The 26,289-nt window shown below is 41.5% G+C and overlaps 1 protein-coding gene across 1 annotated transcript in view; it reads right to left on the reverse strand.

Annotated features, from left to right (window-relative positions):
* The window catches only part of PDE11A (phosphodiesterase 11A), a 426,109-nt gene that overhangs the window by 30,371 nt on the left and 369,449 nt on the right, over positions 1-26,289 (reverse strand). The window contains exons 16-18 of the mRNA XM_065929000.1: positions 21,605-21,682; positions 13,038-13,101; positions 6,149-6,223 (exon numbers count right to left, since the gene is read on the reverse strand). Of these exons, the coding sequence (XP_065785072.1) occupies positions 6,149-6,223; positions 13,038-13,101; positions 21,605-21,682 (217 nt within the window). The remainder of the gene's footprint in view (positions 1-6,148; positions 6,224-13,037; positions 13,102-21,604; positions 21,683-26,289) is intronic.

The raw sequence follows: 26,289 nt of genomic DNA on the forward strand, positions 1-26,289 counted from the left end.
TTCTTTTCCTTTATCTGTGATGAGAAATAAAGTATTTTCACCTGTTTTTATGAGATTGGTAAGCGGATTTATTTGGACTTTATAGCATGCAACTCCTTGGGGCCAAAATCTGTCTTCAGATATAGGTAACTGCTACTAAATCAAGTCATCAGGTCACTGAGAACTGGGTACAAGTCAAAGGAAGGGGGAATGTTTTATTGCCACAAAATAGTGCAGGCTTTTATTTTTATAGTGAGAGATTATGGAATAGATTGGAAAAGCTCCTTAAAAGCAATGTCATTTTAAATAGGAACTATTTGTGTTAATTTTTCAGAGTGGGGACAATTTTGTGTGTTTTTCAATAAGGTCCTGTCATTAACAAATTCCTAAATTTTTATCTATCACTGGATGGATAATTGGAAAAGGAAATGGCAACCCACTCCAGTATTCTTGCCTGGAAAATTCCATAGTCAGAGGAAACTGGTAGGGATAGATAACGGGGGGAAAGTACCCATTCTATCCTCATTCCCAACCTTTAAACATTATAATATTATAATGTTTAGAAAATTTTTGAGAAAAAGAGGTGACATATTTCTGTTGGGCAGACATAAAAGGAGAGACACTCAGTTGTCCCTGGATGGCTAAACTGGATTCCTTGGACAAACACTGCCCAGTGTAGTCCAGTGAGGACGTCCCTCCCTTTGTTCTTTTTTTATGTATATAAACTTTATTGCCAGAGGGTATATTTTCAGGTATAGATTCAACTTGCCAATAAATTTTAAATACATACACATGAAATATGTTTCGCCCAGATACAAATGAGATTGTCTTTAACTTAGATGACACCCACACAATGGCTACTACTTGTAAAGCACTAAGCAGGAGTCATAACATTATAAGGTATGCTGCAGACTCCAGGTGCTGTATCAAATGTGTCATGGACACGATCAGCTCAGGGGCAGGTAGAGGCTAATTCCTTTATTCTTAAAGAGTAAGGCCAGGGTCTAAGAAGAAACCCCGTCCTGCCTTACTGTCTTACAGTAGGTTTTGTCTTTCTTTAACTGTGGCATCTACATAATTTTGGTGTTCACATAGGTCATGAGGGCAGACTCATGACGTGTCCTTGGTCCATATATGTTGAAAAATCCTGCATCCTTTCGACTTAGGAACAAAGGTGAGAGTGGGTGGGGCCCAAATCATTTGCTGCTGAGGCTCACAAGAAGATGGAAGGGTGCTGCTGAGGAAAATATCTCCAAATTAGGGCGAAGGTCACTGCCTCCCACTGGCCTGCCCATCCTTGACTGCCATGTGGAGTGTAAATATCAGGAAGGCGGACTAGGTACTCCAAGAACACTGTGATACCTGCTGGAGGAAGGGCTGGTTCCTGTGAACCACACGGATCTTGGTTCAATATGTCCAAGATTTAAAAACATTTAAATGTTTTAAAACTATTTAAAAAACATTATTCTGTTTTATCCTGTCAATAGTTCTCAATGTTATCTGAAATTTTCTTATTTGTTTAATGACTCTTTCTGGTGCATAGGATACACTTATTTTTTTTTTTTAATTCGCGTAAAAAATATTCACAATTAGCAATCATTAAAACAGTCAATTTTAGAACATTTTTATCGCTCCAAGGGGAAAAAAAAAATCACATACCAATTAGTAATCTCTCTTCATTCTTCCCCAAACCCCCTAATACTTTAGGCAGTTCACAAAATCACTTTCTGCCTTTATAGATTTGTCTGTTCTGCACATTTTATGTTCATGGAATCATATGATATGTGGTCTTTTGTGATGGGCTTCTTTAACTTAGTATAATGTTTTCAAGGTTTACTGTGTAAGCCCACATCAACACTTCATTTTTATTGCCAAATGATATTCTCTCGTATAGATATACCATATTTTATTTATCCATTTATCAGTAGATGGACATTTGGGTTGTTTTGACCTTTTATTATGTATAATGCTACTACATTCAAGTTTTATTGTGTGGATGTATACTTTTGTTTCTCTTGGGGTTATAATTAGAGGTAGAATTGCTTGCCACATGGTAACCCTAGTGTTTAATGTTTTGAGGAACTGCCAAACTGTTTCCAAAGCAGCTGCATCATTTAAATTCCCACCAGCAATGTACAAAGTTCCAACTTCTCCACATTCTTGCCAACTCTTGTTACTGTCTGTCTTTTTGATTATAGTCATCTTAGTGGGTGTGAAGTGGTATCTCACTGTGGTTTTGATTTGTATTTCCCTGATGATTAATGATTTAGGACATTTTTATTCATGTGCTTATTGGCCACTTATATATATTCTTCAGAGAAATGTCTACTCAGATCCTTTACCCATTAAAAAATTGTGTTGTCTTTCTGTTGTTGAGTTGCAATAGTTTTTATATGTTATCTATTTTATAAAACATTTTATACATTTATATAATAGCTCACATATACTGAAACATTTTCTATATATCCTAGACATTAGGTGGGCTTCCTTGTTGGTTCAGACAGTAAAGCGTCTGTCTGCAATGTGGGAGACCTGGGTTCGATCCCTGGGTCAGGACGATCCCCTGGAGAAGGAAATGGCAACCCACTCCAGTACTCTTGCCTGGAAAATTCCATGGATGGAGGAGCCTGGTAGGCTACAGTTCATGGGATCACAAAGAGTCGGACATGACTGAGCAACTTCACTGGTTAGACATTAGGCCCATATCAGACATATGCTTTATAAACATTTTTTCTCATTCTGTGGGTTGTCTTTTCACTTTTGTAATAGTGTCCTTTGATACACAATGTTTTTAATTTTGATGAAGTCCAATTTCTCTATTTTATCTTTTATTTTTTATGCTTTTGGTATCATATCTAAAATATCATTGCTGAATCCAATCCAGAAGATTTATATCTTGTTTTTTTTCTAAGAGTTTATAGTTTTAGCTCTAACATTTAGGTCTATGATGCATTTTGAGTTTATTTTAGGGTCTGGTAAAAGAAAAGGTCCACTCTTTTTTGCATGTGATATTCCATTGTCCCAGCACCATTTTATGTATAGATTATTTTTTCTTGATTTCATTATCTTGGCACCATTGCCCCAAATCAGTGGGCCATAACTGTAAGGGGTCATTTCTGGACTAGTCACTTCTCAACAAATGTTTGATGAGTGGAAGTGTGAGATACCACTTTGTCCTATGCTTCCCTTTACAGAATTTTGCATCTTGTAATTGATTATTAGTGAAAATTTGTTTAATGTCCATATCCCTGCCAGTTGGCCAGCTTCTTGAGGGCAGGGAAGATGGTGCTGCCTCATGTCTTGATGCGCTGTGCTCAGCTTCATGCTCAATACTTGAAGGTGGTCAAGCACGTTCTGTTAACTGACCACTGCTTCCAGCATTAATCTGGGTAAAGTTACTCTGTTGACCTTTAGGCCTATGACACCTGAAAGGGCTCTTGGACAATTTTATCCCTACATATCAAGGAATGATGGACACAGAAGGTGTCGATCTGGGTGTGCACATTTCTAGACATTTCTGGAAAAGCACTAACGTGGGATACTCCTGCTAACAGCAGCCAGGTCTCTCCCGAGGAGACGGTCAGCAGTTGTACTAAGCAGGCCCCTGTGGGGAGACAGTAGCACATACAGCTATGCTTCCACCACAAAATTAATTTCATTTATGTCTCCAGAAAAACCCTTACCTGACTCTGCAAAAGTTCCTCAGTGCTGCGCCACTACACCTGCCAGCATGTCAATGCTGCCAATTAACTCATATTTTTTCCATTTAATTAAATGACCTGTGGTATTGCTGCAGTGTAAGGCCTTCAGAGGAGGCCTTGGAAACAGTTTTTTAAAAGAGGAGAAAAGCTTTTACTTGAAAACAGATATATTAATAGCTGGCAGAAATTTGGGTTGTACTACATTTTACACATTAACTGTGTATCCCAATTTAGCATCTTTATTTTATAACTAAATTTGATGACACCACCAAAAAAGAACAAAGGAATGTTTTGAAAACAGTTTAAACAGGTATTCCTTTGAAATTATAATAATTGATGGGTGTGTTAACCTATGTAGTCTCCTGATCCATTATGGGTCAACAACAAATAAAGAATAGTCAAAATTAGTAAGTCTGAGTTCTGACTTCAAACAGGTGAAACTCTTCAAGCTAGGAGCTTTTCTGCCACTTTTCCTTGTTTGGTTTTTTTTTTTAATTTAACTCAACAAGTTATTTTATTTATTTATTTTTTCCATTTGTTTTTATTCGTTGGAGGCTAATTACTTTACAATATTGTAGTGGTTTTTGCCATACATGGACATGAATCAGCCATGGATTTACATGTGTTCCCCATCCTGAACCCCCCTCCCACCTTCCTCCCCATCCCATCCCTCTGGGTCCTCCCAGTGCACCAGGCCTGAGCACTTGTCTCATGCATCCAACCTGGGCTGGTGATCTGTTTCACCCTTGATAGTATACTTGTTTCAATGCTGTTCTCTCAGAACATCCCACCCTCGCCTTCTCCCACAGAGTCTAAAAGTCTGTTCTGTACATCTGTGTCTCTTTTTCTGTTTTGTGTATAGGGTTATTGTTATCATCTTTTAAAATTCCATATATATGCATTAGTATACTGTATTGGTCTTTATCTTTCTGGCTTACTTCACTCTGTATAATGGGCTCCAGTTTCATCCATCTCATTAGAACTGATTTAAATGAATTCTTTTTAATGGCTGAGTAATATTCCATAGTGTATATGTACCACAACTTCCTTATCCATTCGTCTGCTGATGGGCATCTAGGTTGCTTCCAGGGGTTAATCTCAAAAATATACAAGCAACTCCTGCAGCCCAATTCCAGAAAAATAAATGACCCAATCAAAAAATGGGCCAAAGATCTAAACAGATATTTCTCCAAAGAAGACATACAGATGGCTAACAAACACATGAAAAGATGCTCAGCATCACTCATTATCAGTGAAATGCAAATCAAAACCACAATGAGGTACCATTACACGCCAGTCAGGATGGCTGCTATCCAAAAGTCTACAAGCAGTAAATGCTGGAGAGGGTGTGGAGAAAAGGGAACCCTCTTACACTGTTGGTGGGAATGCAAACTAGTACAGCCACTATGGAGGACATTGTGGAGATTCCTTAAAAAATTGGAAATAGAACTGCCATATGACCCAGCAATCCCACTGCTGGGCATACACACCGAGGAAACCAGATCTGAAAGAGACACGTGTACCCCAATGTTCATCGCAGCACTGTTTATAATAGCCAGGACATGGAAGCAACCTAGATTTCCTTGTTTTTAAATGTCAGTGAAGAAAAATGTTTTAAAACCTGAAGATCTTATAAACAACTCCAAACATTCAAAACCTAGTTGATCTGTTCATAAACAGACATTCTGGATAACTGACACATTCCTTGAGCTGCATTGGATCTTCTGTGCTCTGGCAGACTTTAGAATACTCTGGACCATTCTTGGATCACTGGGTGATATGTTTTGAGTTACTCTTTTATTAAGAATAAAGAGACTGCCCCCTCCTTGAGGCTGGTGACTGGGGCATTTATATCTTCCTCTCCTGATGGGTAAAACCAGAATCATCCTTAGCCTACAATAAGTATTCTCAAATAGTAACTGAATGGATGAATCCAATAAAAACAGCATTTCAATCAGCAGAACCTAGTTTCCCAGGTGCAACTTTTCATTTTGCAAAAAAAGAAACAGAGCTTGAAATGATTTGCTTTCAGAATTTGGAAAAGTTCAAAATTGGAAAGTAAAATCCAGAATATCCATTATTTACTGCACCTGCCTGTTCTAGCCCCTCAAGGCTGGACAGCTTGCCTTTAGGTTTTCTTTTCTTCCCCCTGTATTTCTGTTTCAACATAGCCACTGACTGCATATGAAGCACCAGTCCTGGGCTTTGAGTTATTCAATTACTACTCTGCAGTCCTCCCTTGTGCCTATTTCTCCTAGTGTGGGAACACAGGAAATGCTTGCTAAGTAATCAGCCCTCTTAATCAGAAACCTGGGAATAAGAGTGTTTAGCATCTAAGTTTAATTAAAGTTTGAAACTTTCAGGAGTGCCTCCTTAAATTCATTCTCAGCCTTTCAAGGTGCAACCTGAAGTTATTTTGAAATGTCATTCGAAAGGGTAAATACATCATAAGAAAAGGATGATCTTACTGAAGGGGTGAGTTTCAGTTCTGCTCTCTCCCGATCGCCTTGTTCAAAGAACTCACTGGTTACAAGTTCAGCCACCTGAAACACAAAAATATTTTAATTAATGGGCATATGTAATTCATCATGAGACGTAGAAGTTATTTCTGGTTTATGTCTATGGCAGTTACCTTCAAGACAAACTATCGTTTGAAAAGCTTATGAGGATGTTCATTAACCTTTTGTGTTTGAAAGTATGACAGAAGTTAATCAATGAACCTGATTTCCTGTTAATCAGATCTTGTGCATTGTATTTTTATTTATTTTTCTTGAAATAGAGTTGAAGTACAGTTGCAATCCTTAGATACATGCCAATAGACAATCTCTAAGAGTAGAGGGAGGGAATGTTCTTATCCAGAAAAATGAAGCAAATAATAACCTAATAATAACTGACATTATAACAGATTATCATACTATATTTGTAATAATCATTCATCCAACTTTTGGTTGGTTCTGTGCAGATTTTTTTTTTACTTTGTTGCACACACATTTTAGCCTGGCTACATTCTGCCATTGTAGAAACTTCTCAACCATGCCATGCTACCAGTATTTGTGTGCACTCTGGAAGGGTTAACCCCAGGGCCCACCCTTTGCGTCCTACTGTAGCAATCAGTCAAGGGGCAGGACTAATGCCAGATTCATTGTTCATACCAGACTTTTACGGTATTTTTTTGGAAAATAATTATTTATTTCTTTCTGGCTGCACGAGGTCTTGGTCGCTGCTTGTGGGCTGCTAGTTGCCGTGAGCGGGGGCTACTCTTCATTGCAGTGCATGGACTTCTCACTGCAGTGGCTTCTCTTGGTGTGGAGCACAGACTCCAGGTGAAAGGTCTTCAGTAGTTGCACAGGCCTAGTTGCTCAGCAGCATGTGGAATCTTCCCGGACCAGGGATCGAACCCATGTACCCAGCATTGGCAGGTAGATTCTTATCCACTGTACCACCAGCAAAGTCCTATAGTATGTTATAATATGACTTGAAGAATGTGATTTGGTTTTAGGCTGCCTCCATCCACATAGTAAATAGCTGTTTATTTCTGGTGCATTCTAGTTGTTAACAAGCACAATGGAATGGCTGTTCTACTGTAAGCCACACAGATATTTCCAAAGTAAGGATATATATTTTTCTACTTTTCATCCATTAGCATGGATGATCAGAAGTTACTGATCACGGTCAGGCTTACAGAGATTCCCCCCACTTCCCCGACCCCGTGCTTCTATCAATAGGTTTATGAGAAGAAAACTGATATAACAGATAAGCACTGACCAGATATTTTCAACAACACCGTGGTGAACATCTGGGAAATCTCTGAGATGAACTAGATAGATTTACAAAATATTGAAAGAACAGAAAACAAATTCCAGACAAGTTGATAGCAAGAAGATCTGATTTCAAGGCTCTTACAAAGATGAGGTTCTGAGGTCTGGCAAAGGTTAGAGTGGCTTAATTTTGGTCAAGTGCAGAGAATCAAGATAATTTACCTAAATACATCTCTCAAGAGATTTTAACAACCATGAATGGTAGCCATTGATAAAACAAAAAGAATATGTAACACACACACATCTGAGAGTGGCAAGTATAAAGTCGTTTATTAACAAATAAAATGGCCAGTGCAGATTTTAAACATTTAACAAATCCAATAGCATAAAACTAGATGGAACTGACTTAATTTTCCTAGGATTCCGGCTCACTTCTCTCCAGTCTCTGCCACTGCCTTTCACATTAGCACTCCAAGCCTCTCCTGTTGCTCTCTGGCCTTCCTTTAGAGAAGAAATGGCCCTCTAAGGACCTGGCCTCACTATTCAGTTTCCAGAACTCTCCCTCGGACTCCTCTGAGGTGGATCTTTTGCACTAAAGAATGTATGTGTATATAGCAGGTCACCCTGAGGTGGAGTCCTGAAGAGGTCAGTAGTCCCTGGAAAGCAAAGAAATTAAAACAAAATCCTTGTATTGAGCTTTCTAAAGTGGTCTTGGGTATTTCCCCTGAGCTTCTTTCACAGCTCAACTTGTACCACTGTTTCATTTGTACTTAAAAACCCAAGCAGGCCTATTAAGTGGCTCCTGATTCAATTTTTTATTAAAGAAGGAAATTGAGATGCTAATCAGGCCTTGGGGGATGACTGGGGAAACCCACATGCTTAGAGTCCTGTGTGCAAGGAAGGCAAAGTAAAAGAGACTCCAGTGAAAAGACATTTTCAAAAGGAATTTTTAAAAAAAAACAGCATCCAGGAAATTGGAAATACATTTCTATTTTTAAAGGAAGTTTCTATTGTTTTTGTCCAACTGTTTCCTAACATTCTTCTAGAAGTAAGTTTTTGAGAATATTTAACTTATTCAATTTGGAGACAAAAATGAGATCTTCAGTTTAGAGTTGTGACAAGATTTCTGATGGAAACAAGATTTCTGTTAGAAAAACAGGATTTTATGTTTTATTTCCATGACCTCATGAGTTTCTGCATCAGTGAGCTGACGTTCAAATCTTGAAAATAAAATAATATTTATTTCAGGGACCAAGAAGACCACCTACAAGTGGCCATTGGGCCTCTTCATTCTATAATCTCAATGCAGTAACTTTTTCCCTTTCAAGTACTTTGTCACTTTCTGACTCCCAGGTGGGCTGCTGCTCCTTTATCTGTGACATGCATTTCACTGGGGTCCTGATAGCCCTGGCACAGCATCCCTCATCCATCCCCTTTCTAATCTTCTCTATTATCCTCAGTCCTCCTAACTTTTTCCCACTCTCTACCACCTTCCACCCCTATCATAGAGGCCACTCCCCATAGTACCTGTAAAAGTCACCTACATGTTCTCTGCAGTATATTCCCAAACTTTATTTTAAGGGAGGCCATCCCACATGAGGGAGGGAAAGGTGGGCACAGATGAAGAAATGAGCTACACAACCAACAAATTCTCCACCATAACCTGCTTTTTAACTTCAAGCATGTGTGCATGCTTAGTTGCTCGGTCATTTCTGACTCGTTGTGACCCCATGAACTGTAGCCCACCAGGTTCCTCTGTTCATGAAATTCTCCAGGCAAGAAAACTGCAGTGGGTAGCCATTCTCTTCTGCAGGGGCTCTCCCTGACCTGGGGATTGAATCCAGGTCTCCAGCATTGTCAGTTCAGTTCAGTTCAGTCATTCAGTCATGTCCGACTCTTTGCGACCCCATGGACTACAGCACTCCTGGCTTCCCTGTCCATCACCAACTCCTGGAGTTTACTCAAACTCATGTCCATTGAGTCAGTGATGACATCCAACCATCTCATCCTCTGTCGTCCCCTTCTCCTCCTGCCTTCAATCTTTCCCACTTTTCCAATGAATCAGTTCTTTGCATCAGGTGGCCAAAGTATTGGAGTTTCAGCTTCAGCATCAGTCCTTCCAATGAACACCCAGGACTGATCTCCTTTAGGATGGACTGGTTGGATCTCCTTGCAGTCCAAGGGACCCTCAAGAGTCTTCTCCAACACCACAGTTCAAAAGCATCAATTCTTCAGCGCTCAGCTTTCTTTATAGTTCAACTCTCACATCCAAACATGACCACTAGAAAAACCATAGCTTTGACGAGACGGACCTTTATTGGCATTGTTGGTGGATTCTTAACTGTCTGAGCCACTTCAAGCATGTCACACTAAAGTGAAAGCCAAGACTCAGTTGGAAGAGAGTCTGTTTATTGGAGGAGAGTCTGTAGGAAAACAGCACCACTGGCACCAAGCTGTGATGTGAGCAAGATAAAAACTTTTGTTTGTGTTCAGCAACTGAATTTGAGAATATATTTGTTACTGCAGTCAAGCCTAGCTTAGCCTTGACTAACACAAAAATTGGTATGGAAGTGAGGTACTGCTATTCAACAGAAAGGAAGGAAGGAAAAGAAAGAGGAAAATACCCTAAAATATGTGGCTTGAGTGTCAGGTATAAAAAAGTGAGGAAATGGTTGTTAGAAGATATAGGGATGATGATCCATCTTACATGGTGGCAAAATAGTTTGTATATTTCTCATGGAAATAAAGCAAATACTGTATCTAATGAACTTACAGCCTTAGGGGAAGAGATTGAAAAAGAAAGTTAATAGCACGTGATGGCTGTTTTGCTTGGTATTATAAGAAGTGAGCTCAGAAAAGGGTTGGCAGGTGTATAACCAGAAATGAAAGGCAACAGAGAAAGTCATAAATTCTGGGTCTTATAAGGATATGAGGCTGTTTCTTAACCCCAAACTGTGAAAGTAAAAATTGAGATACATTTTGAATGACAAAGACCTCAAGAGTTATTTAGCCTCACAACAAGAATGAAATAGAAGGTGTGGCCAGTGACACACAGTTAAAAACTCTGAATGAATTAGGGGACACACACAACATCCTTTCAGTTAGACAAAATGGCCCAGAGAAATAATTTGACTACATGGTTTTCTCACTGGTGCCAAATACGGGGCACCAAATACTAGGGATTAACTGTCAAGAGAGAAATAAAGATGTACGTGTGCTTTATTACCTTGTTCCTGAATGTAAGGAAGCAAAGAAATAACACGAGATCTAAGAAGTTTGTATAGTATCTAACGGTGGAAATGATTATTAGCAAATGGAAATGACTGGGATCAAAGACCCAAAAATGTGACTCAAATGTTTAAGAGGCTTTTGGTGCTAAAACCCCCTCACAAGCCTGTGATTATGTAAAACTTAAACCTTGGGGACTCAACCTTCTTTAGAGGGGAAGTAGGCTGAGAGAGTTTGACCTTTGACTCTCACCAAGGAGGATGGTGGAAAAGGAATGACTTCCCAGGATGGATCTAAAAACCATAGAAAATATCAAATTGGGGAGCATCTCCCTGAGAATCAGGGCCCTCGCAGAGGATGCCACATGGAGTTGGGAGTGTCATATGAGTGTTCTGTGGCATGGGTGTGTGCCATGTGCAGCATTTTGGGTGTGTGTGGGCCTCTGGTTTACATCCAGACGTGCTGTAGGGATGCGCACACATCACCCAGAGATCCTGGACTTTGAGCTTAATCCCTCGACTAATGGGCTGTTGGGGTCATCTCCCTTGGAGGGGAGGATGAGTATATTTTGCTTGCAGGAAGGAGAGTGAATCACATTTTTGGTGATTAGAAGGGCAAACTGTGGTAGTTTTGTTTTCACCAACTATTCCTTTCTTTCTACTTTCTGGGCACTGGGAAGGATGGCATTTCCTGTCTGGATGGGGTCTTTTGACAAGTTCTGGCCAATGAGTTGCTGGGGGAATGACATTTAACTTCCAGTGAAAAACCCACCCGGGCCTCTGCTGGAATGATCCAGACAGTGGCTGCTCCTTCAGCCCCAGTCCAGAGTGAGGACAGAGAGACGCCAGCCAACCCCGAGGCATGTGCCTCCAGGTGATTTGTTGGTTTAAGATACTGAGATCTTGAGCTTAGTGGTAACACAGCCCATTCTGCCAGTGCACTTGCATTATTTAAAAAGGTGAAGTGGTGCCTCCTCTGTAAGAAAGCATAAAACACTGTTAAGAAGGAAAGACTTTGGAACTTAATCTGCTAGGACTTGAATTCCTAGCTATGCAACTTCCACTTGTATGACCTCAGACTATGTATCCTTTCTAAGCCTCATTTTCCCCATTGGTGAAATAGGAATAATCACTGTATTAGTTTCCTAGGGCTGCCAGAAACTACAATAGACATGGTGGTTTAAAGCAACAGAAATGACATCTCTCCTAGTTCTGGAGGGCAGGAGTTCAATATCAGTTCACTGGGCAGAAACTAAGGTGTTAGCAGGGTCATGGTCCCCCGGAGTCTGGAGGAAAGGATCTGTCCTTCGCCTGTTCTAGTGCCTGTTGGCTGCTGGCATCCTTCTTCCTGGGGCCACATCACTCCAGTCTCCGCCGTGTCTTTGCATTGCCTTCTCCTCTTCTGAATGTGCCATCCCCATGCCTCTCTCCTCTAAGGGCACTAGTGACTGAATTGAGGCCCTTCTTGGATAATCCAGATGATGATAATGATGGTCCTTAAGGTAATCACATCTTCAAAGACCCTTTTTCCTTTTAAGGTAACACCTACAGATTCCAGGGATTAGGACCTGATGGCTTTGGGTTGCCATTATTCAGCCCCTACAGTAACAATACCCACCTCAGGGGATTTAATGATATAATACTTACAAAGCAGACATTTAACAGTTATTCAATCAATAAATATTCGTTTTTACTGTTATATGAATGTACCTTATTTTCCCTCAAATGTCAAGTCTTAAGATAACAAGTTACTGCTTTAGACCCCACAGCCCACCCAGGAGGTGCCTCATAAAATGAAAAGAGCTATTAAATTAATCAAATCTTAAGTTGGGTAGTTATGAGATTAAAAAACTATTCTTGCTCTAGAACTAACACTTTTGGTCAATGAAACCAGATAGGTGGTAAATGCATTAAATTTTTCGTACAAATTAAATTAGATACCTCATATTTTGGCCAAAGAGCCCTCTGATTTCTAAATAGGCTTAAAAAAAAAATCAAATTTCCTTTTTACCTCCTTGTTTTTTGTTTTTTACCAGATGTGAAAAATTGGACCTTGTACTAAAACATGGTTACCTATTCAAAAACACTACATTTGAAACTCCTGCCTTAAGAAATGGCCAAAGTGTTATTTGGATTTAGTGTGTTAAAAGAAAAAAAATCTTACGGAGTCAGAAATATTAGTTCTCAGTGGAAGCATGATAAAGAAAGGCTGGGCAATAAACTATGTCGCCCCTCAGCCTCCTGCTATTTTTTACACCGCGTTAATACTGATGCAAATTGACTCGGGTTTCAGTGCCTGGCAGACAGGGCTCTGGGAATACTGTCCCCCCCAGTCCCCCCTTGGTTGAGCCCTGCCATTAATCACCACTCGCCTGTCTCGAGATCTCCCACGGTTTGGTCACGGCTCCAAGGTCACAGGCTGTCATTAACATTGATCTGAAAAACAGAACCAAACAAAACCGCCTGAATAATCTTTTGTTGCATTCCTAAACAAACCCGTCCTAGATACATAAATAAATAAAATGGGACCTAGGCCAGCTCACATCTTCTTTACCTCCACAAGGGAAGCACTGTTTATAGCCCCGTGTTTAGCATCTCCATCGTGCGGCCACACTGCATCAGAGGACAAAGCTCGCATACCCTCTCCGTGGCCCTTTTCTTTTGTCTGCGGTAGATCAAGGAAAGCCAAGCCCTGCTTTCCCCATACCTGAACCAAGCAAGTTCTGCTGAAAGTAATTTGTAATGGACGATGCTTTTTATTTTTAACACTCAGCAAGGGAATCAGTATATAATACTGTACCCATAACTGATGAACCTATTTACCAAAGTATCACTGATGGATGGGGATGGAAGAAAACCCACACCAAAAAGGCAAACAGCCTGCCCTGTTAGGGGCTCCGGCATTTTTATCGGCTCCACGGAGCTAAGATTTACGAGAGAGAGACACACGGTTTCACTCCAGTTTACTACCTGGCTACAACACTGTTTTACAAGCGTTACGAAGAAGAAACATATTCAGCCACAGCTTTTATTAATTTGAGCACATAAGAAAATACAGGCAAGATTCGGAACAGATTTTTGAGGGGCAGATTTCTATTGGTTTATCTAGAATCCACACTGAACCCTGGATGTAAAAAACATGGAGAACGCCGGTTTCAAAACTTAAAATATACATGAGTATATTAACATAAGTTATCATGCAAACCATGAAAAACAGTGTACAATTCAGCCCTAAATAGACATCCTTTTTAAGCAAGAATAAAGAATCAGCAGACAAGGGTCTGCAAGAAACCAAGACAAGGGTTAAAAGGAGAAAGAAGCAAACAGACACCATCTCCTGGAGAATTCTAGAGAGTGAGGCTATGACAACATAAGTTGCAGCTCTGGTGCTCCTAACTGGGTGTGGTGGGAAGGGAAAAAATCAGGCATGCTCTTTGTCCCAAATCTCTCTTTGTATTAAAGCTGGCTGCGTGTGTTGAGAAGTAGTGACGGATCTGAACTGGGGAGCCGCATCTTGGCTCACTCCTTTTGGAAGAAAGGGGTGTGTTGTTAAAGGTCAGAGGGCTGTCCTGATGTCAGGTGTTAACATTTCATACCCTGCTGGGTTTGAACGCCTTAGAAACAGGTCTGCTTCCCAGATGGCAGAGCATGCCTGGACGGTGGTGAGAGGTTTGTGTCACTTCCCCAGGAAACTACTCCAGGGAGCAAGGCAGACCAGCAGATAACAATAGGTCTTTCAAAGTGCACTCAGGCAGCACCCGTTAGGAGCAGCCCTCTCGGAGTCAGGCAGCACTTCCAAGCTAAGACCTGTGCAGAGAGACACATCAGCCTGTTCTTCATCTTTGGTCTTCTGTGACAAGCGATTCCGCAGTCCTTGCCATGTGCCTGCCTCTCTACTAAGCACTGTACCAACTACCTACTAACTAATCACTCACTAAAAGACTCCTCATCACAGGGTGCTATTATTTCTAGTTTCCAGAGAGGTCAGTGGAAGTGTGGAGGGATTAAGTAACTCTCCCAAAGGAAGGAAAGGATTCAGGATCCCGTGCTTATCACAAAGTTGCCGCACCCCTCTTGCTCCACTCCAGTGCTTTTCGTTTTAGGTTCTGCTGGGACCAGAGAGGGACAAAACTGTAGGTAATGCGTTGATTTCGTAGTCTCTCTCCCAGACAGGAAATAAAATCTCTGTGAGCTTGCCTACTTGTACCATAGTTGATCATTACTTAAGTCTCATCTACTCAATAATTTGAAGCTTACTTCTCAAATTCATGTCAACATTAATCAGTCAATCAACAAATTTATTGAGTATCTGCAAGGTGCTCTAATGATGAGAATTCTCATAGCTACCATTTATTGAATTGGGCTTTCCCAGTGGTTCAGTGGTAAAGACTCCATCTGCAATGCAGGAGCTGCAGGAGACCCAGGTTCAATCCCTGGGTCAGGAAGACCCCCTGGAGGAGGGCATGGCCACCATTCCAGTATTCTTGCCTGGAGGATCCCATGGACAAAGGAGCCTGGTGGGCTTCAGTCCATAAGGCTGCAAACAGTTGGACACAACTGAGTGACTTAGCACACACATGTTGAACAGGCATTAGAGAGTGATTTATATTTTCTCTGAGGTAGAGATTCTATTATTATCTCCATTTTACAAAGCAGAGAATGTTTTGCCTTCCTGGATGGGGAGTGGTGGGGGGAGGTGGTTAGGTACCTTGCCTGAGGTTACATCCGTTCAGTTAAATTCAGTTCAGTCGCTCAGTCGTGTCCAACTCTGCGACCCCATGAATCGCAGCACACCAGGCCTCCCTGTCCATCACCAACTCCCGGCGTTTACTCAAATTCATGCCCATCGAGTCGGTGATGCCATCCAACCATCTCATTCCTCTGTCACCCCCTTCTCCTCCTGCCCCCAATCCCTCCCAGCATCAGGGTCTTTTCCAATGAGTCAACTCTTCACATGAGGTGGCCAAAGTATTGGAGTTTCAGCTTCAGCATCAGTCCTTCCAATGAACACCCAGGACTGATCTGCTTTAGGATGGACTGGTTGGCTCTCCTTGCAGTCCAAGGGGCTCTCAAGAGTCTTCTCCAACACCACAGTTCAAGAGCATCAATTTTTCGGCATTCAGCTTTCCTTACAGTCCAACTCTCAGATCCATGCATGACCACTGGAAAAACCATAGCCTTGACTAGACAGACCTTTGTTGGCAAAGTAATGTCTCTGCTTTTTAATATGCTATCTAGGGTGGTCATAACTTTTCTTCCAAGGAGTAAGCGTCTTTTAATTTCATGGCTGCAATCACCATCTGCAGTGATTTTGGAGCCCCCCAAAATAAAGTCTGACACTGTTTCCACTGTCTCCCCATCTATTTCCCAGGAAGTGATGGGAGCAGATGTCATGATCTTAGTTTTCTGAATGTTGAGCTTTAAGCCAACTTTTTCACTCTCCTCTTTCACTTTCAAGAGGCTTTTTAGTTCATCTTCACTTTCTACCATAAGGGTGGTGTCATCTGCATATCTGAGATTATTGATATTTCTCCCGGCAATCTAGATTCCAGCTTGTGCTTCTTCCAGCCCAGCGTTTCTCATGATGTACTCTGCATAGAAGTTAAATAAGCAGGGTGACATTATACAGCCTTGACATACTCCTTTTCCTACTTGGAAGCAGTCTGTTGTTCCATGTCCAGTTCTAACTGATGCTTGGTGACCTGCATACAGGTTTCTCAAGAGGCAGGTCAGGTGGTCTGATATTCCCATCTCTTTCAGAATTTTCCACAGTTTATTGTGATCCACACAGTCAAAGGTTTTTGACATACTCAATAAAGCAGAAATAGATGTTTTTCTGGAACTCTCTTGCTTTTTTGATGATCCAGCTAATATTGGCAATTTGATCTCTGGTTCCTCTGCCTTTTCTAAAACAAGCTTGAACATCTGGAAGTTCATGGTTCACATATTGCTGAAGCCTGGCTTGGAGAATTTTGAGCATTACTTTACTAGCGTGTGAGATGAGTACAATTATGTGGTAATTTTAGCAGTCTTTGGGATTGCCTTTCTTAGGGATTGGAATGAAAACGGACCTTTTCCAGTCCTGTGGCCACTGCTGAGTTTTCCAAATTTGCTGGCATATTGTGTGCAGCACTTTCACAGCATCATCTTTCAGGATTTGAAATAGCTCAACTGGAATTCCATCACCTCCACTAGCTTTGTTCGTAGTGATGCTTTCTATGACCCACCTGACTTCACATTCCAGGATGTCTGGCTCTAGGTGAGTGATCACACCATTGTGATTATCTGTGTCATGAAGATCTTTTTTGTACAGTTCTTCTGTGTATTCTTGCCACCTCTTCTTAACATCTCCTGCTTCTGTTAGGTCCATACCATTTCTGTCCTTTATCGAACCCATCTTTGCGTGAAATGTTCCCTTGGTATCTCTAATTTTCTTGAAGAGATCTCTAGTCTTAGATTTAAGGGACTAGATTTGATAGAGTGCCTGATGAACTATGAATGGAGGTTCGTGACATTGTACAGGAGACAGGGATCAAGACCATCCCCATGGAAAAAAAATGCAAAAAGGCAAAATGTTTGTCTGAGAAGGTCTTACACATAGCTGTGAAAAGAAGAGAAGTGAAATGCAAAGGAGAAAAGGAAAGATATTCCCATTTGAACGCAGAGTTCCAAAGAATAGCCAGGAGAGATAAGAAAGCCTTCCTCAGCGAGCAATGCAAAGAAATAGAGGAAAACAACAGAAAGGGAAAGACTAGAGATCTCTTCAAGAAAATTAGAGATACCAAGGGAGCATTTCACCCAAAGATGGGTTACATCACTAGGTGGTATCAAAACTAGGGCTGGGATCCAAACAGTCTGACAGAACATCTCTACTTTCAGTGAATACAGTGGAGCCAGAAAGTCTGTATGGAGAAAGGAGACAGAATAAAGGCTGGGAAGGAGGGTGGTAGATGTCTAAAACCTTTATCCAGTTGGTGTAGGGAGTCAATTAAGGTTGGGGGCTCAGTTAAGGAGGGACCTGGCCAAAGCTTCAAGGAGAGGACTTCAGTACCTCTTATTAATTAAGAGGTATTAGTAGATGTGCGAATAGTTTAAAGAAGGAGAATGGAAGCAGGGAGACTGGTAGGAAAGCACAATTAAAAAGGGCATAAAACCAAGAAAGGCAGTGATGGAAAGACAAGGATAAGCGTGAGCACTTACAAGGGAAGAATGGAAGGAGGTGAATGGGCAGTTTTATCTTATTTTTTAGAGTCAGTCTCTGTACTTAAAAGGCCATCTCTGGAATAAGAGAGGAGGGAGGGAGCTTGCAGCAACTGTTTGTGTCTTGACGTCTGCATAACTCTAATCTGATTTACAGTTAGATGGTGCAATCTGCTTAGTGCAGCTGCAGGAATGAAGGTCAGGAACGCCCGCCATGGGGTCAGCAGAGGTCATGTGACCCTGGAGAGTCTGAGGCTTGCAGTCATGACTGCTACCAGGACTCTCCTCCAGATGCAAAATTACTTCAATAATTATCTTGAGATAATCATTACTTTCTTGATTTGTTCTCTAGTTTTAAAAGCATTAGCAACTAAAAAGAGAAATATTTGTGGGGGGGGATAAATTGGGAGACTGGGATTGACACATACACAGTACTATATATAAAATAGATAACTAATATGGACCTACTGTATAGCATAGGTTAACTCTACTCAGGACCCTGTAATGACCTATATGGGAAAAGAACCTAAAAAAGAGTGCATACATATGTGTGTGTGTGTGTGTGTGTATGTATAACTGATTCACTTTGCTGTTACACCTGAAACTGACACAACATTGTAAATCGCAGCAAGATAGTAAATACAGTAAGTTAAAAAATTACTATACTTCAGTAATTTTTTTAAAAAGGAAGACATTTTAATTTTAAAAGATATTTTCAATTCAGTAAAAGATTACATGTATGAACTGCATTTTATGCTTAGCAAACAAAAAGATGACAGTTTGCAGTCGACAGTCTGTGTCACTGCTTTAAATTTTACACACAAATACAGATCCCAAATGGCCAACATAAAAGGACAGTACGGAAGTAACTCAAGTTCTGTTTTTTTAGCTTTACCATCACCATGCTACCGTTGTTTATTCTGAATATACTGTTTAAAAGCAGAAAGGTGACATTCCCAAAGTTTGGAGAATTGCATGCGGAGTGCATGTGCAGTGAGGCCAAAAGGTTCTGAATCGTTAGGAACTTACTCTTGAAAGTGCATCCCAAGTCCACCTGTGTCAGGGCTGATGGGAAAACTGGGTGTTTTGGGAATTAACTTATATGTGTACAATCCATACACAATGAAAGGATGAGTAATACTGTGTTAATTTGAAGCTTTCAGAGCAATTATTTTGATACTCAACAGTAACCTCAGCGGTTGTTTAGAATTTATACCAACAAAAGAATTTTCTCTGGGATGAGTGTCTCATCCTTGACATTGTTTAGATTGCAGGCACATGGTGATGATAAAAAGCAGGCTAACTTTTAGTTGGTTTTATTACTATTTTAAAATTCGCTGGGATGGTGTTTCCCAGACCACCCCCTCCTTCGCAGGCACATGGTCAGAGTCCAGCTGTGAAATGGGGTGGGGGTGCAGAGCTGGAGGGAAAGGTGCGTTCCTGGAGACTTCATCTCTGCTTTATGTACTTTGCCTCCAAACACTCTTTTTCTTACATATAGGGTTCCCTGCAGAAAAGTTTGAAAACCTCTGTGGGAAAACACTCATGTGGAAACACAATAAGCACTGGCATTTTAGGAGCTGTGCTCTGGAGAGAGGCCAGACCCCAGCGGTTCTGTTAGGACAATTTGTGAGGATGCTGAGGAACAAGAGAAGAATTCCTTGAGGGGTGATTACATTTAGGGGGTTGTAAGAAGGAGGAAGGTTTCCCTGTGGTTCAAACAGTAAAGAATCTGCCTGCAATGCAGGAAATCAGGAAGACCCCCTGGAGAAGGAAATGGCAACCCACTCCAGTACTCTTGCCTGGGAAATCCCACAGACAGAGAAGTCTGGAGGGCTACGGTCCACAGGGTCACAAAAAGTCAGACACACACACACACACACACACACAGGGAGAAGGAAGGCAAAGACAAATAGGAGAAAGAAGAGTCAGAAGATACCAGAAAATTCAGAAGAGCATGGGCTTTGCAGAAGCCAAGGCAGGAGAGAGTTTTAAGAAGGAAAGGCCAACACAGTTCACACTGTGAAGAGATCTAGGAAGCTGGAGAGAACAAAGGTCTTAGGATATGATCCCTAGGAGGTGACTGGTGACTTTCAAAAAGTGCAGAAATCACATTTTAGCAACGAAATTCCTCAGTCGAGGAATTTACTCTAAATACTAGATACACTTTGGAATACTATGCAGCAATCAAAGACGTGCTGCCATGGACTTGGAAAGAATTCCAAGGCTTACAGTTGAGTGAACAAGCTAGTTCAGATTGCTATGTAAATATATAATTTATGTTAAACAAACAGATGGACGATAAATAGTACGTTTCCCATGGGTACACATGTATGGAAATGCTCTGACAGTAGTCTGAAAATAAACAAGGAATTAAAAACAGCGCAAAGCTGTGCACAGAATGGGAACTGGGAGTGACACCCCAGGAACTGGGGCTTTGTCTATAACATCCTGATTTGTTACAGAGAAACGGATTCCTATCATTACTTGTGGAATTAAGTGATCTAAAAAGAAAGAAACTGCCTTGTACGAAGTTAGAGGAGTGTGGCTGAACTGTGGACTTGAAGGAGAGGAGAAAACTATAACTGGACCTCCAAAAGAAGGCAGACTTTAGGGATGATTTTTTTTTTTTAACGGAGGAGATGGAAGCATGTTTCTTAGCCTAGAAAGGTCATGCTGGGGGAAAAAATAAAAGCCAGATTTTGAAAATGCCCAAAGGAGTAAAATTGACACAGCAAGGTCAGAGGTCAGGGGTGGGGAATGGGGGAGGAGGGCCCGGAATAGGAAACTAGAATAGGAAGCTGAGATGGAGGTGTTGACAAGAGGAGCCCCCGGGTACCACCTCGGGAAGGACAAGGAGAATGTCATCTGAAGAGATAACAGAGAGAAGTATGAACGCAGAGGAGGGGGAGGAGAGGGCCCTTTGGGGAGACAGTGAGCAGGGGGTCAGCTGTGGAGGCAAGGGGCAGGCAGGCTCTGCGTGCTGAGATGCAGGCAGAGGCTGGGGGCTGGGGTAGGGTCCCCGAGGGTGTTTGCAGTGGGTGCCCAGCTGTGAAGCAGATGCACTCAACCCAGAATCCTGGCCTCACAAGCTTTCCCAGAAACACTAAACAGCTGTGGAGCCAGGACCAAGGCATTAAGTCTGAGGATGGGTGAGGTGAGGACAGTGGAAGGATGGGTCATGAGGCAAACAGGAAAACTGCCTGCCCAGCTGGAGTGGCTGCAGTGGGGAAAAGTGGTTAAAACATGCTGAGGAAAAATGAGATTTTGCTGCTGTCTTTCCTAAACTACTGAGAAGTTCCATGAAAAGTCTAGAGCAGATTCCTTATCCCAAGCACAAAAATCTTTTGATTGGCTTTCCATCTAAAATGCCTACTATCTTTAAAAACAAAACAACCCAAACGTAACTCTCCACTTTCCTTTGTTCTGTGTAACTGTTTTCCAAGGTTCAAAAATTCCATCTCCAATGCAGTTTGCACACCTCCTGAAACACGACCAGTTCAAACATTTTCTAATTTTGAAGGCAAATGTATGGAGAGGAGGCAATATAAAATAAATCAGAAGATGAAAAGACATATTCTCTATCTTTTCCCTAATTATTCAACTAGTTTCTGAATGTTCTGAATGTAAGCTAAGATTTGTTACTTTAAACATCACTTGCGTGCTCTTAGCATTGTCAAAAAGGCACTGGTAAATCTTCAAATACTGAATAAACACACAAACAAGAGCTTTTTCTTACCGAAATATATCACGATGGTTTTTGATGTTCCAATCATATTCTCCTTTACTGACAAGTTCGAAGAATTCTGTTCTCCTCCTGCATGAAATCAAATGAAAATTCTCAGTCTGTGTGGTGATATAAACACATTTATGGGAAAATATAAGACCACCTCAACCAAGTAATTTAATATTTGAAATCATGAGGCTAAAGTGCTATCAAAATAAACCACTTTTTTTAAAATGTTGAGGCTTTGACAAAAAGCCACAATCATTTCCAAATGTATTTACAACAGAAGAGATTATCGAGCCATAAAACAGAAATCAGTGTGGTCCCGCATTTGGGATTACTTGCTGTGAAGCCCTGTGACTCTTACTGAAAAAGTCAGAGAAGGGAGGCAAGGACACATAAAAAGTGGGAACAGTTCCAGAATGTTCTTTTATCATTCAACGTAGAACTGAGCTGTATGATCATCCAAGATAATATAAACTCCCTGGTAGTAAATTCAGGACAAATACTTTTGTAGAGGTTAAAAAGTAACCATTTCATCATTTCAGGGCTTTAACACATAGCCTATGGAGTCAGAAATAACTGTGTTTAAACCACAGCTCAGTCACTTCCTTGCTGTGTAACTTTGGAAAGTCACTTAAACCCTCTGAACCTCAATTTCCTAATCTCTATCTCGAGGGTCCTATTTGCTGGCTCAGAGTTATTGTGAGGATTAAGTGAGGTGACAAGCAATGTGTTTAGCATTAGTGTCAGCACATTTTGAGTGCTGGATACACAGGCATGTGGAAATGCATTTAGAGATGTGTGTATATGGAAAAGAAAAGAAGGGAAACTTCTCAAGTTGTGAAAATAGGATTGCCATTCCTATTTTCAAAACTTTTGTTTAATCTAGTTTTATGATTTTTCATTTTTATACTGAGAAAGGAAAAAATGACATCACCATTTTGGTTCTTTAAGAATCATTTCCCAAGGTCTCACATTTTTGGCACTTCCTAATGGAGCATGGTGACTTAGCAGCAGCAGCAGCAATGGAGTATGGAATGAAGCCGGGCAAAGGCTAATAGAGTTCTGCCAAGAGAACGCACTGGTCACAGCAAACACCCTCTTCCAACAACACAAGAGAAGACTCTCCACTTGGACATCACAGATGGTCAACACCGAAATCAGATTGATTATATTCTTTGCAGCCAAAGATGGAGAAGCTCTATACAGTCAGCAAAAACAAGACCGGGAGCTGACTGTGGCTCAAATCATGAACTCCTTCTTGCCAAATTAAGACTTAAACTGAAGAACGTAGGGAAAACCACTAGACCATTCAGGTATGACCTAAATCAAGTCCCTTAAGACTATACAGTGGAAGTGAGAAATAGGTTTAAGGGACTAGATCTGATAGACAGAGTACCTGATGAACTGTGGACAGAGGTTCGTGACATTGTACAGGAGACAGGGATCAAGACCATCCCCATGGAAAAGAAATGCAAAAAGGCAAAATGGTTGTCTGAGGAGGCCTTACAAATAGCTGTGAAAAGAAGAGAAGTGAAAAGCAAAGGAGAAAAGGAAAGATATTCCCATTTGAATGCAGATTTCCAAAGAATAGCAAGGAGAGATAAGAAAGCCTTCCTCAGTGATCAGTGCAAAGAAATAGAGGAAAGCAACAGAATGGGAGAGACTAGAGATCTCTTCAAGAAAATTAGAGATACCAAGGGAACTTGTCATGCAAAGATGGGTTCAATAAAGGACAGAAATGGTATGGACCTAACAGAAGCAGGAGATATTAAGAAGAGGTGGCAAGAATACACAGAAGAACTGTACAAAAAAGATCCTCACGATCCAGATAATCATGATGGTGTGAGCACTCACCTAGAGCCAGACATCCTGGAATGTAAAGTCAGGTGGGCCTTAGAAAGCATCAGTACTAACAAAGCTGGTGGAGGTGATGGAATTCCAGTCAAGCTATTTCAAATCCTAAAGGATGATGCTGTGAAAGCGCTGCATGCAATATGCCAGCAAATTTGGAAAACTCAGCAGTGGCCACAGGACTGGAAAAGGTCAGTTTTCATTCCAATCCCTAAGAAAGGCAATCCCAAAGAATGCTCAAACTACCACACAATTGCACTCATCTCACACGCTAGTAAAGTAATGCTCAAAATTCTCCAAGCCAGGCTTCAGCAATATGTGAACCATGAACTTCCCGATGTTCAAGCTGGTTTTAGAAAAGGCAGAAGAACCAGAAATCAAATGGCCAACATTAGCTGGATCATCGAAAAAGCAAGAGAGTTCCAGAAAAACGTATATTTCTGCTTTATTTACTATGCCAAAGCCTTTGACTGTATGGATCACAATAAACTGTGGAAAATTCTGAAAGAGATGGGCATACCAGATCATCTGACCTGCTTCTTAAGACACCTGTATGCAGGTCACCAAGCAACAGTTAGAACTGGACATGGAACAACAGACTGGTTCCAAATAGGAAAAGGCATGGAACAACAGACTGGTTCCAAATAGGAAAAGGAGTACATCAAGGTTGTATATTGTCACCCTGCTTATTTAACTTCTATGCCAAGTACATCATGAGAAATGCTGGGCTAGATGAAGCACAAGCTAGAGTCAAGATTGCCGGGAGAAATATCAATAATCACAGATATTCAGATGACACCACCCTTATGGCAGAAAGTGAAGAGGAACCAAAGAGCCTCTTGATGAAAGTGAAAGAGGAGAGTAAAAAAATTGGCTTAAGTTCAACATTCAGAAAACTAAGATCATGGCATCCGGGTCCTTCACTTCATGGCAAATAGATGGGGAAACAGTGGAAACAGTGTCAGACTTTATTTTTTGGGGCTCCAAAATCACTGCAGATGGTGATTGCAGCCATGAAATTAAAAGACACTTACTCCTTGGAAGGATAGTTATGACCACCCTAGATAGCATATTAAAAAGCAGAGACATTACTTTGCCAACAAAAGTCAGTCTAGTCAAGGATATGGTTTTTCCAGTGGTCATGTATGGATGTAAGAGTTGGACTGTGAAGAAAGCTGAGCGCCGAAAAATTGATGCTTTTGAACTGTGGTGTTGGAGAAGACTCTTGAGAGTCCGTTGAACTGCAAGGAGAGCCAACCAGTCCATCCTAAAGCAGATCAGTCCTGGGTGCTCATTGGAAGGACTGATGCTGAAGCTGAAGCTCCAATACTTTGGCCACTTCATGCAAAGAGTTGACTCATTGGAAAAGACCGTGATGCTGGGAGGGATTGGGGGCAGGAGGAGAAGGGGATGACAGAGGATGAGATGGTTGGATGGGTTTGAGTAAACTCCAGGAGTTGGTGATAGACAGGGAGGCCTGGTGTGTTGCGATTCAGCGGGTCACAAAGAGTTGGACATGACTGACCGACTGAACTGAACTGAACTGAACTGAATGAGGGGCTCTTTAAAGGATCCTGACACACTGCTTCCCAATGTGCACCCCACAAAATGCTAGTCTTAGGAGGTGCTGCATGTAAAGTGGGTGCTCTGTCCAAGTGGGTTTGAGAAATGCTTCCTGTGATTCTTGAATATTCACCACCCACATTAGCCTTTTGAAGGCTCTACAAAACACTGAGATAGAAAAGCCTATTCAACTTGACCATAGAATCCCATAGCACTGGTGTTTTAAAGAATACACTTCGGAAAATACTACCATGGCATTTATGGTGGAAATCAGAGTAGGATCTTGGACACTTAGTCTGATTCTTTGTAGTTTGGGGGACAAAGGACAAGATGCTAAGTGCTACTGGCTCCCCTGTTTCTTGTCTGGAGTCCCCATCACCAGCTGGGTCCTTACTGTTCCAGGCAGACCTCCTGGGTTCTGTCATTTACTAACCACATGACTGACTTTGGGTGGTTAGGGTTGGTGGGAGGATTTACGTAAAACACTTGGCAGAGTGCCTGGCACACAGTAGCTGTTCATTAAGGATTAGCTCCTGTTATTAAGCTCAGAAGCACTGGGTATACTGGCCCTCGCTGGTGAGTGTCAGAGCTGGGACACAACACAAGCTTTTGGAGTAACAGTTGTCCCAAGCAGCAAAGGGCCTTTCCTGGTGGCTCAGATAGTAAAGAATCTGCCTGCAGTGCAGGGGACGTGGGTTTGATCCCTCGGTTGGGAAGATCCCCTGGAGAAGAAATGGCAACTCAGTCTAGTATTCTTGCCTGGAGAATTCCCGGGACAGATGAGCCTGGCAGGTTACCCCATGGGGTTGCAGAGAGTCAGACATGACTGAATGACTAACACTTCCACTTCACTTCATACACTAATGTATAGCAAAATTGCTAGGTCATAGAATCATTCCTATGTTTAATTTGAGTTTTCTTTATAAATATAGATTGTTAGGGGCATGTGTAACCTTTGAAAAAGGCTGCTGTAATTCTCTGATTTATAGGTCAGGAAACTCAAGGGGAAGGAAGGTGAAGTGATTTCCCCAGGATCCCAGGGCAGTTATGAATAAATCTAGGTAGATTCTAGGCCCCCAGCTTCCCAGCTGTGGCCTGTGTGATAATCTTTATAAACTGTGGGTGGCATGAGCCTTGGGGGCAGAATAGCCTTGCCTGCTGTGAGCGTCTGGACAGAGATGTGGCAGTATCACAGGCTGCTCTACTGAACCAGCAGCGGTTTCCATCAACAAGGAGCTGCTCCCCAGAGCTGCGCGTGGCCCAGACCAGACTCATGG

Source organism: Muntiacus reevesi, chromosome 3 (assembly GCF_963930625.1).
Source record: "Muntiacus reevesi chromosome 3, mMunRee1.1, whole genome shotgun sequence".
NCBI lineage: Eukaryota > Metazoa > Chordata > Mammalia > Artiodactyla > Cervidae > Muntiacus > Muntiacus reevesi.